This window comes from Brachycentrus maculatus, unplaced genomic scaffold (genome assembly GCF_059751285.1).
Source record: "Brachycentrus maculatus isolate JH-2025_06_01 unplaced genomic scaffold, ASM5975128v1 h1tg000326l, whole genome shotgun sequence".
Classification (NCBI taxonomy): Eukaryota; Metazoa; Arthropoda; class Insecta; order Trichoptera; family Brachycentridae; genus Brachycentrus; species Brachycentrus maculatus.
This window is the reverse complement of record NW_028281075.1, coordinates 1,729,868-1,744,939: the sequence shown is the minus strand read 5'-3', so window position 1 is coordinate 1,744,939 and position 15,072 is coordinate 1,729,868. Positions and strand designations below refer to the sequence as shown.

General features: G+C 30.8%; 1 protein-coding gene across 11 annotated transcripts in view; it reads right to left on the bottom strand.

Moving 5' to 3' along the window:
* LOC148304239 (NAD kinase-like) overlaps window positions 1-11,271 on the bottom strand; it is a 40,665-nt gene extending 29,394 nt beyond the window's left edge. For 3 of the 11 annotated variants that reach the window (XR_015838360.1, XM_088268554.1, XM_088268555.1), the window contains exons 1-3: window positions 3,942-4,313; window positions 2,372-2,510; window positions 359-454 (exon numbers count right to left, since the gene is read on the bottom strand). Coding sequence is in view for 8 of the 11 variants with exons in the window: in XM_088268554.1 (XP_088124680.1) it covers window positions 359-454; window positions 2,372-2,484 (209 nt within the window). In the remaining 3 variants the exon portion in view is untranslated. Of the gene's footprint in view, window positions 1-256; window positions 280-358; window positions 1,183-2,371; window positions 2,511-3,941; window positions 4,314-6,041; window positions 6,178-11,160 lie in introns of those variants that run through there. The other 8 variants (XM_088268556.1, XM_088268561.1, XM_088268560.1 and 5 more) reach the window with 8 other exon arrangements.
* Between the last annotated feature and the right edge of the window lie 3,801 nt (window positions 11,272-15,072).

The window sequence follows — 15,072 nt, the reverse complement described above, 5'->3', positions numbered from 1 at the left end:
TGAACTGGCGAATTTTGCAACAGCAAAAATACTTCCATTTTTTCACTCTATTTTACAATAAAAATATAGTCATGAATTATTTCTAGGCAGATCATAAAAATAAATGTTATTCACAAGTCACACATTACTGCAAGACTAAACACACACAAAGCAGGAACTTACTAAGCAAACAACAATATTGCGAATCACACGATTCGCGTGTGATTCTTATTAGATTCGTGGCAGTTTTAAGTGGAAGGGATATTAGTGTACTTACCTAAGTATTTTATAAACTTAACATGAAATTATAGGTAACGGGTGATGATGGCTACGAAAACGATGTTTTCAGATGGTATGGAATGGTAAAATGTTTGCTGACCTATTCAATTCCTGGGCGTCCACGGCACTGTGGGCCCGGCAGTAGGTGGCGGGAGGAGTCAAGCTATGTCCGTTCTGCATTCCGATGTGTGTCCCACTAAATCATCAAACACAACCACCGATCAGTGGGCCGCGGCCAGCGTCAATACACTATGGGCTTATGCCCTGCACTCTAAATGCTAGGCTGTCTGTCAACTTACCACAAATAAAAAAAAAATAGCCTTTCGACAATATTGTATACCAATATCGACGAAAACCGCGGCACAGCCTACCAGGATTCGTATTCATACATCGACTTTATTGATTCTTTTCACGTTGCAAGACGCTTAAAATATCAGATTACATAAAAATCTGAAGAATTTAATCTAGAGGTAATATGCCGGAATGACGTCGGCTATATTAATAGCGTGCTGAATAAACACGGCGTTTTACAGAAATGCATTTAGCGAATTCGGGTAGAACACTGCCTTCATCATAACCTCACTTTCGTTATATTATTTATTTGAAAATTAAGAATCGATTTTTAATATTTAACGCACACAAGGAAACTATCAGCGTATTAAAGTATCTTTTAGAGAAATTAAGGCGTTTAAAAAAAATATTAGTCCTTGAAACTAAAAAATTAAATAATCAAACCAACAAATCAACAATATTCTTCTTTGTCAAAAATAACCCAATTCGTCACAATAAATTCTGAACACAAATGTTTTAAATGCTTGATTATCACCGCGAGAAGATTAAAACTCAAAATATTAGCATAAAAACCGAAAATTCATAACGAATAAGCCAATACGTCACGAACTGTCAAACAAGAACTTAATGACTGACGATGCGTCGTGCGCAGGCGCGACACATGTTAAACGATGATCCTATTGGTTCTCATAATGACAGAATTTCTTCCGCGGGCTCTCTTTAAATTTAAACTTTGCTTCAAGCATGAATTTTTACATATTCTAAGAAAATGTTTAAAATTGTATATAAAACTAGGATGTGATTTATTTTATTGATACTAATTAAATAAATATGCACATAAATATCTATAAATTATTTATACTTGTCTTGAAATATTTATATTATTACATAATTTAATTAACACTATTTGTTTCGTGATTTTCAAAAAGATGGCCAAAATTTATATCCTATTTATTTTTAATTGTAGAAATCTATAATCATTTTTCCATTTCAATTTAGAAATCGAAACGAATTTGAGAAAATAATGTTTATTTGATAATTTGGTGAAATCGTTTATCGATGCGTCAAATGTATAATTTTGTCAACAATTTGGTAGTAAGAGAATGAGAAAACTCAATACCGTCAGGTTACGGAAAAAAATACTTGGCTGATACCATCGCCCCACGACAAAAGAGGATTAGGGAAAATATATGATATCCGACTCCCTTTAGTGAGACATTTATTTTTTAAAAGGATCTCGTTTCATCTATAAGACATATAAGTCCATCTATTGAGGAGTCGGTAAACCTCGGATACAAAATAGACAAATTCACTATTAATGCATTTGCAATGATTCACATGACTTTTGAGGTGTGGAAATATACGTAGGAGCAACTAAAAGCTGGCTATTGGGCATATTGCCAGAAGGAATCTCGAGAAGGTGGTGGTAATAAGGACAGATGAGAGTAAACGAGCAAGAAAACGGTCTCCTGCACGATTAACTAATCAAATTTAAAAAGAAAATGAAAACTGTTTTTTAAAGCCTTTTTGGATTACCTACCGACAGTTTTTCATAATGAAGAATTCATATTTATATAAGGAAAGTCTTTCCAACGGTATCTTTGCTATTAAGTCTGTCTAGCGAACAGTGCACGAAATAAATCTGGCTATTGGCACATCACATGGTGGCTAAGGAACCGCAGTTGTCGACTTCTGACCTAGATAAAGGGGAAGACAAAGTTGACTCCAAGTTGAGATCACGAATTACCGGCCTTTTTATCAAGTTACATACGTTTGTGGTCGGCGTCTTCCGGTAAAACAGAAATTGTGCAGGTTGACTTACGGCCACGTGACGGACCTGGTCCTCCAGCGCCGCGGGGAGTGGGGCGAGCGCGCGGGGCAGGGGGGGAGGCTGCAGGGGGCCGGGGGGTGGCGGCCCAGAGACCCTCCCGACATGCCTCAGGGCCCCCGTCTGGCGCAGGCTACCGAGATAGGTACAAGTGCTATTTCATCTATTTACGGTAAGCAGTGTCAGAATGCCGAATAACACAAGTAGTATTTACCGATATTTTCATTGATTTAATAAAATAAAATAATATTTTGTAAATTAAAAGCATCGTTAACTTTGTGTTATGGTAATATAAAACTCTCCTAAAAGTATAACACAAAGTTTTAAAGTATTTAAGTGGTATTACACAAAGTGAACGATGAATTATAAGGAGAGTGTTAAAATAATATTAACCTACACGTATTGTTTATACAATTGCATTAATTTTTGTAATTAAATTTATGTTCTAATACTGATTTACACATGTTGGGATCTTTATTTATGAATTGTACATCAAATGGGTAGACATTTTGAGAGAAAGTGATAGTAAGTAACTTGAAAAATCAGCTAATATTGAACATGATTAGAATCCTAGTATTATTATGAAGTAATTAGATATATTTTCGTTGACAAATTAAACTATCTTCAACTTTTTTCGACGAAAATATAATAGATTTATACCGAAAACACTTTGAAAGCACCTACATTTCGACAACTGTCTGTATTCTGTATAACATTATAATATAATGTAAATTTTTGCATGGTCAAAATCAGTTTTGTATATAAAATGGTGACAGTGGTCCCTCCACCAAGATAAGTTTATGGACAATCATCTTTTTAGAAATTTATTTATGGGAAATCCCCTTTAATGTAATTTTTTAATTTGTTAAAAAAACAAATTTGATTTGCTAAAAGTAACTAAAAATGTTCGTATTAACTTAAATGTCCAAATAATTAGGGAGGTAAAAATTGCCAAACGAAAAAAATCGATTGCGTTCAATGAATTCAAAGTTACTCAATACCATCGACATTGTATTTAAAAAAGCGCGCCACTAAATGATAATGTGCGCATGCGCGATACGTCACATAAGCGCGTGTTTTAAATGCTACTCTGGCATCCGCAAAAACACGTGAGATAATAAAATGTCTTTGTGATATTATTTAAAATAACATGTTCGTATTGCATCACCGATAGTGCGATAATGATAACCACCAATTCATCATGGTTTATATTCATGTACTCCAAAATTTAATTAAAATACAACTATTCCACTTTTATAACTCACTTATGTATGAGGTACTTTTGTACGTTCTCGGAAAATAATCCAACAGAATGATAAGAAAAATATACACATTGAAAATTAAAACAAAGATACAGGTTCGTAAAATATTACGAAGTGCGGTCGAGTGTCGAGAGCACACTAACCGTGACCTAAATCAATTGAAACAATTTTAAACGGAGTTAATAAAAAAAGCCTTAATATTTTTTTTTAAATCAGTGAGCCATCACAATTATTATTTTAACTAGATTCATTGACATTTAGTTAAATAATTTACAAATGGAAACGATCATTTCGGTACATACCTATTTGTTGTATGTATTCATTCAGTAATTCACCTCACTGATTTAATCAGAACGAATTCGCATCAAATGTAGTATACATTCACAAACCACGTATAGTAATTCAACGGGTTTTACTTTTGACGATCACCAAAGGTTATGATGTTATTATGAATTTCACTTTTTAAGTTATCGACGGTAATAACGGCAACGTGTCTGTTTCACTGGACTGTCGTATTCTTTAAGATAACATTTCAGTTTAATTATCTAAATAAAATGACACTTTTCACGAAAGAAATAAATATTAGAAATTTTTAGAAAGTAATTTTTCGCAAGAACCGCGTCAAGCGCCACCTGTCCTCGAGCAGCGCTATAAAAACTGATAATCGTGAACATAGCCACACAGAACTTCGCATTTTTGGTGGGAAATGTTATAACGGATGTTCACGAGGCACTTTATTTTGTTGCTAAGAAGTAGGTACCTGCTGTCTGCTCTAAAAGATAAAACATTCATAGGATATAATAAGATATGATTGTTTGGAAATATAGTCACATGAAACTCTAAATGTTGATAAATTATTAAATGCATCATATAAAACAGTTTATTATTTAGATATTTTCGGGAAAACTAAAGGTGGCTTTGTTGAAAACACCTGTAGCACGCACTTAATAATAGTGAACTAATGTTTATCAGCTAAGTGGGTACCATCGCACATTTTTATTGCAGCGAATAACGGAATCCTGGTATCAACCTTTTTGTCCATAAAACAAGCATTCATAGAGCAGTCACTATTTAGATACAGTAAAACATCGATATAACGGTCTTTGGATGTAACGAACAAAATATCTATTTGGAATTTTCCCTAAAAACATTAATTTTCTCATAAAAAAAATGTTTCACAACAGATGCGAACAAAACAAAAATATGTTATCGTTTTTATATTTTTTTATTAACTTTATACCTGCATAAAATAAAGTATACTTTAATAAATACATTTAATGCTTGATTATTTTTCACTTATTTATATCAGATTTTTTAAATAAGAAGTTAAGTTTTTGCATATCGTACTTTATCACCGTTTAAAACCGCAAAGTGTGTATTTCCAATCCATTTATGGAAACTTTACTGACATTGTATTGTGCCGTATTTTGTATGATAGAAAAACGCATTTGGAAAACCTAATTTTACACGACGGACAATCAGCTTTCTCGGACATCCTCACTTGCATCAGCCCATTATATCGAGGTTCTACTGGATAATATTTTTCTTATAATCGTTTAGGTAGAGAGGAAGTGTTATTGTGAATTCAAATCCAGACTTATCGAATCTAACTCATTTGCATTACTCGTCATCTCGAATTAAGTTTATTTTCAACTTAAGGGTGAAAATGGTATCAGCCAAACTTGTAGGAAATTTAGTTTTAAGTTAATTGAATTCAATTGCAATTTTTATTTTTTAAAATATTAACATTTTTCGGTTTGGATGTAGTAACGGGAGGTAAAATTTGATAATTATTCTATCGATAGAGTAAAATATATTTTTAGATACAACTAAAAATAGTTCTTCATTTTATGAATAACATATGAATATTTATTGGAAAGGCTAAGATTTTTGGATAAAATTAGTTAGAAAGGAATTTGGACAGGAAGGAAAAAAAGGTCAAAATATATACATGGTAATCACCCGATTAAATTATACAGAAAATAATAAAAAAGACGACCTTTATCTCAAAAGATATAAGATATAGTACAATTATTGAAAATAAGTACGTACTCACATTATAAATAATAATTACTTATGTTTTGTGTCCCAACTTGAGATGAAACCTCTATTTCCTTTCACATTCGAGTAGTTATTTAATGGATTTGGAAGAATGAATGGCGCCATCAGTTGAGAAATTTGCCAAGTATATATGGCTTACTTTAATTGAACGTATGATATATCATCTTTGGGGTTAATAATAATAAATTATAAAAAATTTAGTAATTTAAAAAATCTTTCAGGAAAAGTTATATGGGACTTATATAAAAAAATCCAATAATTACCAACGTACAAAATCATATAAACATTTTCTATTCTTATAACATTTATTGTATGGTAATTTATAAAGAAAGATAACATACCTACATGTGAAAAAAACGTTGAACACTTGCTTTGAGCAAATTCGTCGCACAGAAATGCCCGGCATTCAATTTTTTAGATTGAACATTTACGCTTCAATATATCACAATTGAATAGTACATCCGCACTGCGTGTACTATCATCTGCCTCAAAGAAAACACTAAATAAATGAACCAATCACTCGTATTTATTAATATTATTACTCAAATACATATCGCACAACTCTAGAAATTGATAAGGAGATCATGGGACATGTCGCCGGCCAATCGTTGCGACGTCTCGATAGTTAGGGTTGGTACCTATATCTAATTAAATACGGAAATGTTAAATGGATTTTTTTTTGACCTTTATCAGCCTCTAATGTGACATTTCCGCCTCCCTGGTGTAACGTTAGCATGTTTAGCTACGGTGCTGGAGGTTCCGGGTTCGATTCCCAGGGGATGATAGTAAATATTTGTGATTTTATTTATTTTAATTTTTTTAAATTTTATTTATTTAATATATTTACATTTTTCAGTATACCATAATACATTTTAAACATTTATACATATGGAAAACTTTTATATTTCGATTCGCTGTGCCTCTCTAAAAAAAAGACTGAGCTCTTGTGCTTGGAGAGGGACTTACAGTCGTGGTTTAATGTTTTACACACTAATATTTATTTAATATTACCCTGGATTGGTGCCTGAAGCGCAGGAGTGATCACCTTGTCTTCATGTCAGTAACGCTCAAGATAAAACTGCGTCAATACGTTGCAGTGCCCTATGCACTGGTGCGGATAACGGTTAGAATGTGACAGTGTTATCTTGACCCGTAATTACATGAACGCATTGCGATTAGTCCTGCGTTTTGCGCTCCAGATATTTAAATATGGGAGTGGAATAATTTTTTAGGGAAACATAATACATACTATCGCTACTACTACTACTACCTTCACGCCATTTCTCCGCAGGGGTAGGCAGAGAGGATGGAACGCCGCACTCTTTTGTCCTGACACACTCTTCGCCTCATTCACATCCATGCAACTAGTCATATATGCTTTCCGATTACGCAGACTTTTTTGACACCACCAGATTTTAGGTTCGAATTCATTTTCAAGAAAGGGTGAGTTTTCTGACATGAAGGGGGGGGGGGTTCAGGAAAAATTAAAAGCACCATAGAATGACACCTGAAGCGCGGGACTCATATAACACACCAGGGCTTGCGACCTGGCATTTGGCTGACTTAAGTAATCATTTTATTTACTTATGTAACGTTCTATTCTATCTCGTTACCATTCTGCCTGTATTAAACATATTTATTCCATATATTTTTAGATGTATACGAGTATATGCGATATGTTTAGATTCCTTTCATATGCTAGTTCTTATTTGATAGATTTCGAATGTACAGCTGATGGTGACGGATAAAAACGATACATGCTCCATCTCAAGTCGAGACACCTATAATATTTTATATATCATACGTAAGGCGAATAATTTATTATTTGAATAAATAAAAATAATATTTTGTATATTAAAAGCATTGATAACTTTGTGGTATGGTAATATAACACTCTCCTTATCATTAATCATTCACTTTGTGTAATACCACTTTTATAAATACTTATTTGTGACTACCAGTTTTGGACTAATCATCCATCACCAGGTAATTAAAATAAAATATTAAAAAAAAAATTAATTTCAAGAAAAAAAGAAATATTTGTGTTTTTCTTTATTATTTACACAAATATTTCAATTTCATACTATTTCTGTGTGTCTAAGCGGCTCATTATAAGAAATAGGTATCAAATTGTGGTAGAGTGGGTCCGAACCGAGAAACCCTGACTTAAAAGTCCGCGACACTAACCACGGGATCACAAGCCGACACATTACGGTTTGACATTTGCATAAAAATAAAAATTTTGAAAGAGAGAAAGAAGACAAATTGTTATTCAATTGTCATCCTTCTCTCTTTCAAAATTTTAAAATTTCATTTTAATGACCTGATAACGGAATGATTACTCCGGAATCGGTAGTCACGAATAAGTGTTGATTAAAGTAGTATTACACGACGACGTGTAAGATGAATGATAGGGAGAGTGCGAAATAAAAATTAAATTAAATAAAGTCATATTAGTAAAAATGGTAATTTGTGGTCTGGAACTTTTGTCTGATGCTGTATGCTCAATACATCTCACTACCGGATAGGTTCTCGAAGGTACTACATCATAATGCCTACATGAATCATTCCGTGAACGTGAAGTGCCTCTAACATATAACAGGCACCCCTGACCTGCTTTTAGTGGGAAAAAAACTGTTCTCAAGGTTCAGCCGACTGAATGAACCGACAGTCCGGTGACTGCATAAGGCTTTTCTTGATAAAATTATCAACTGCTGCACTAAGCACAGGGAGATGCGAATCAATCAAAACGTTCAATATCATTTTTTGACATCTCAACATAGATGAAGAAGAATATGGAAGTCTGGGCAGTTTTATCGTCGGTTCTTACTTTAAACAAAAAATCATTTACAATATTTTGAGTGTGTCCAAATACGTGTTGTCGAAATCTGAATTATCTCCAATTGAAGTATTTGAACACACTCAAAATGTTGTAAATAAATTATCTGGTCAAATTATAAGCTTAAATAATAAAAATGAAAATAATATTTTCTGGCGTTTCTCATGTGTGTGATTATAATCCAGGATTCGGACCTCACATACTAATAAAAGAGTTTCTGCTCAGTAAAAAGCTTCTTTTATCTCACCAAAAGATGTCTCTAGTGAAGTTCTAGTGATTCGAGAATAATGTTTCAAAACTGGTTCATATATATATATATATATATATATATATATATATATATATATATATATATATATATATATATATATATATATATATATATATATATAAATAAATTTATATATAAATATATATGTACATATATATATATATATATATATATATATATATTTTTTTTTTATATATATATATATGTATGTATATATATATGTATATATATATATATATATATATTTATATATATATATATATATATATATATATATATATATATATATATCTATATATATATTTGTATATATATATAAATATAAAACTTCCAAGAATTCGAGTAGTGTGGTTGTCAATAATGGGTAGAATTGGTGAATGTTATACGTGTGTAAAATGATCATTAAAACCAGCCTAAGACGGTCGTCAGCCCCGTAAATGCTCGGACTTCTATATTTCATTTTTCATCTTTGATGAGATGTCAAAAAATAAAATGAAAAAAAAAATTACTTCGTTATAAAACACATTAGCATACTTATTAAAAATTCGCAATTCTTCGTCATGAAGAAGAATTGAGACCCGTTTTAATTTAATGCGTTTCTCGAGTAATAAGCAAATAAAAATGTTGGTTCCAGTTATCCTTTTGGACTTCATTTTATCCTTCTAGCTTGTATGAAACTATAATTTTTGCCATCTCCACATAGATGGAGATAAATATGAAAGTCTGGGCATTTACGGAGCTTACGACCATCATAGGCTGGTTTAAGTGATCTCTGGTAAGCTCCGTAAGTGCCCAGACTTCCATATTCTTCTTCATATATGTTATGATGTCAAAAAATAATAAGAAAAATAACTCCTAAAATTAGAGATAATCCAGATTTGTTAACAAGTATTTGGACACACTCAAAATGTTGTACGTTGAATATCCAGTTTTCTTTCCTGCAATATTATGTTTAAATTTTGTTAAAATAACAAAACTATCCTATTTTATTATTCCTTAGGTTTCAATTTTGCTATCAAACATTTAGAAGATACGAATATTTTATCCCAAAATGAGTTCAATTGTGGTTATTTTTGTATGAGATTTAGATACTAGTACATTAAAAAAAATATATTTTCTCAATAGAAAATAAAGAAGTTTTATGAGAGGGAAAAACTACTTGTCTGGGTTAGGTTATCACTTTAAACACCGTTCTGCCCATGATTGAGTATCCATACAACTTTGATTTTTGAAACATCCAAATGTTCCAATGTGAATTCAATGCGCCATGTAGATTTGTTTGCGATGTATGAAGTAATCACTCCAAGCAGCCAATGGCAGATCGTACGTCCTGTTATTCCTAGACCTCCATATTCCCTTCTTTGATTTCGTTTTGAGTTTCATTTGATTCAACAGAAGTGTGCAGATAGTCTTAGATTAGTTTTAACGCTCACGGACATGTGAATAAATTATGAAAGAGACAAGACGGATTTTTAATGCGAGCGAACGTTTCTCAAAATCGAAAAAAAACGAATCAGGTATATAAAATTGACCAATCGATGATCAGGTGCAAAAAAGGAGGAAAAATTTAATTGATTTATTAAGAGCTCATTCGTTGTTTTTTTTTGAAATCTCGAGATAAAACTTAGGGTAGGTATTTTAATTGTATTTTTTATTTATTTATAATGATCAAAGTACAGCGGTGGTTGAATAAAATGAGATCTCAATCTCTTCATCTTGATGTTTTACGAAAACTCAAATGAATTCAAATAAAATGTTTAACATATATATCGCTCACTCCTTTCAAGAACGTCATAAATCAAAAAACTCGATTTTTCAGGAGAACGTTTTTAAAGTTTAAAAATATAATACAATGTATTGAAAATAAATATCAAGCCACGTATTAAACTTTTTACGGTGCAACAGATCTTTTTAGGTAAAACCTGATGGTTTCTTCTCCATTTTAAAAATATTTAGTATATTTAAAAAATAATTAAACAATACCTTTTCTTCAAAATGCAAAAACAACACTTTCTGCCCTGTAGCGGGTAAATATTAAGTTAAAAATATGCCTCTTTTGCTGGGATATAGTACATTTTCTGGACATTTCAAAAACATGTACAACTAAAAATTGACGATTTTTGATTTATGACGTTCTTGAAAGGAGTGAGCGATATGTAAAACAACTTCATTCCTGTAAAATGGGGAAAGTACAGTTTAGTACTCAAATTGCTTACGTCATATTTGTTAATAGCATAGGTAGGTGCTCGCTGGATACGCTTGTATGGGCTCTTAGAGAGAGCACGTCAAAACAGAGTGAGCATGGGAGAACGTATGTAGTGTATGGTGATAATGTATTCCAGTACGTTACCTGAAGGTCTTGAGTTTGTCCTGCAGCTGAGAGGCCAGGGACTTCCGCAAGGGCCCGGGAGAAGCCGCGGGAGAGCCGTTCCTTCCATCCTCAGCCCGAGCCACCAGAGCCCGAGCTATAGCCAAGTCCTTCTCGTTCATGGCTGAACTCTTGATTTGGCGTCGATCACTAATCACTTTGCACTGAACTGGTTTCTTCACTCTCAAATTTCCTAATCTAGATCATAAAGTCATTTACGACTCGGGTCGCTGCGCTGTTGCAATCGTTTTTTATACCAATTTAAATTAACACCGATGTTGTACATTAATTATTGTCTCGAGTGTTTATAAAAATTAGCTTCGGAACGAACATTTTAATCACCTTGTAAAATTGACATGTTAAATATAACGCAATGCGAAGAAAAAACCAACTAAAAGTATCATTATTCATAAAGTGCAATCGAAATGTCTGTCATTTTAGCACATTCCATAAAAATACATGTAAGATATTATATTTATCCCAAATTATGTATTATATCCCACGCTATCTGCCATTGATAAAGGATTCAACACGTTGAACTACTGTGCGATAAATGTATGACTTATTTAAAAAAAAACAATAAAGAACTTGACAACTTTTACTAATAAAGGTAGATCAGTAATCAAAGTGTCCGCGACGATTTCATGGACAATAAGTACACCTGCACGATGCAGTCACAAGACGTAAGAACTTTGTAGGTAGATATTATATTATAATGTAATAGGTTTGAAATAATAATATATAATTAGAAAAATCATTTAAATATCAATAGCTTAGAAGGCAAACGTACTTATCGAAACTTTGTTAATTTTCCAGGAGAGTAATTTAAAAGTTAAATGCAATAACAACGAAAACTGTGATTACTCACATACTTATATGGTATAGTACACATTTTATAAATATACAAAAGAAGATTTCCTTATACCTTTTCCTCCACGTGCCACGAGTAAACACACAAATATATATATCGCTCGCTCCTTTCAAGAACGCCATAAATCAAAAAACTTAATTTTTTAGGAGAATGTTTTTAAAGTTTAAAAATATACACAATGTATTAAAAATAAATATCAAGCCACTTATTGAACTTTTTACTGTGCAAAGATCTTTTTAGGTAAAACCTGAAGGTTTTTTCTCCGTTTGAAAAATATTTAGTATATTTTAAAAATAATTAAACAATACCTTTTCTTCAAAATGCAAAAACAACATTTTCTGCCCTGTAGCGGGTAAATATTAAGTTAAGATTATGCCTCTTTTGATGGGATATAGTACATTTTCTGGGCATTCCGAAAACATGCACAAGTGAAAATTGACGGTTTTTGATTTATGACGTTCTTGTAAGGAGTGAGCGATATATATATATATATATATATATATATATATATATATATATATATATATATATATATATATATATATATATATATATATATATATATATATATATATATATATATATATATATATATATATATATATATATATATATATATATATATATATATATATATATATATATATATATATATATATATATATATATATATATATATATATATATATATATATATATATATATATATATATATATATATAATATATATATATATATATATATAATAATATATGTGTGAGTGTTTTTTTTGTGTGGAAGGATGTGAAACGTTGACATTTTGATACGAGCGATCGGTGCATTTAGTAATTTCGTCATTGACAAGTTGAAAGCCCATAATTTTGCAATTACTACGTTTGCCCTCTGTGGCATATTATCAGTATCTACTCACGCAATTTTCAAAACAATATTCCTTATGCAAAATAACATTATGTAGTACTCATACATATATAATTATGTAAGTAAATATGGTTATCAAATTTATAATAATATTGTGTTATAGGTATTAGATAAAATTACAGAGACAGTGGAACTATAATAATATATAATAATATTTTAACATAATATCACATCACATCACGTCAACGATACAGACATCTATCCTTAGAATGCTAAGAAAACTGTTCTGTAGCTTGTTAGTAATGGATCATTTTCAGACGGGAGGAATATCTAATTCAACATACTCAACCTATAAAGGATTGTATTAGACTCGTTTTGTGTTTATAACAGCCGATATAATTCATATTTTCATTCATCATTTTCTTTTGAAAAGTTCGCCTTCGTAAATACGTTGTTTTCGTAAGTTGGTAATGATTGACGTCACAGAAACGATGGACTTATTTTAATATTGGTAACATTGCTTAATTATTGGCGGCTCTATTTGTTGACGTCTATAGTCCACTGATAGTCACTCATACTTTGAAACGTAAAAATAGGTTACGGCAGTTGTTGAAAAATTTGCGAAATATTTTTCGTGACATATTGTATATAAGTATGTAATATATTTAATTCCGTTTTTTATTATTTTATTTAAAAGAAAAGGTTTTTTTGTTTATGGTGGATTGCGATAGGGGATAAAAAAGTAAAAATCTAAAAACCCAAAAATTCGAATATTCAATTTTCAAATAAAAAACGACTTTCTATTTTTTAGAAGTATCGAATGTTTTCCGGTATTTCTCGAATACCATAAAAAAGCTTTGAATATAATGAATCGGAATATCTACTTAGGTAAATATTCGTCATTTCCAAATACGGTGTGTGTGTACTTAGAAACCTGATATTTCCGATTTTGGCTCCTACTGTATTGCTCACTGGTTACCTGTACTTATCAATTATTTGCTATTATGTCACGTATTCAAGTATTCACTGTATTACAATACAAAACTAGGAATATACAAAGCATAACATTAATAAGTTACTCAACGTAAGCTCACCTGATGTATTGAATTTTTTTAATCTCGAGAAAATGCTTAGGTTATTTATATTTTAATTGTTTATTTATGATAATCAAAGTACAGCGGTGACTGAATGTCTGAGTATGAGATCTCACACTGTTCATGTTGATGTTTTACGAAAACTCAAATGAAGGCGACTAGAATAACCACCATTTAATTATCAATCATAACTAGCGAGGATGTCGTCAAAAGCATATATATATGTATATATATATATATATATATATATATATATATATATATATATATATATATATATATATATATATATATATATATATATATATATATATATATATATATATATATATATATATATATATATATATATATATATATATATATATATATATATATATATATATATATATATATATATATATATATATATATATATATATATATATATATATATATATATATATATATATATATAATTACGTATATATGTACATAGATATTGATTTTGTAGTTACAATGCTTTTATTAATTACTCAGCAATTGCGGGCAGTAAAAAACCTTCTGCCTTTACCTAATACGAGTTGATTTGCTTGCTCGGTTTATCGAAATTTGATCGCTATCTAAGCTTTTCAGGCTTATTTCCAGTAATCCTTATTGCCTGGAATACGAGTATATCTTTATTACGCATACGAGTACGGAGTATAAAATACACTCACCCCATATAGGTAATCGATAGTAGGTTTTCAAGCTTTCTTAGGTTATATTCACAACAATTTCAATGCCAGCCGGAATCAATTACTATAGGTTTAATAAGTTGCCGATTATTTTAAAAAGTAGTAAATTATTTCCAACGACTGACAGAGTTAGACGGGGTTAGAGATAAAACTTTGAAGGCAATAATTTTAGTTCGTGATGATAAATGTACATATTACTACGATATCCGATTTTAATTTAGCAATAATTATTTTAATATTTTGAAGATTGTAATACAATTATTACTGATTTTAATACAGTTTTTAGCGATTATTATGATTTATTTATAACCGAAAAAAAATCTTATCGGAAAACTTGATATGAGATTTATTTTTA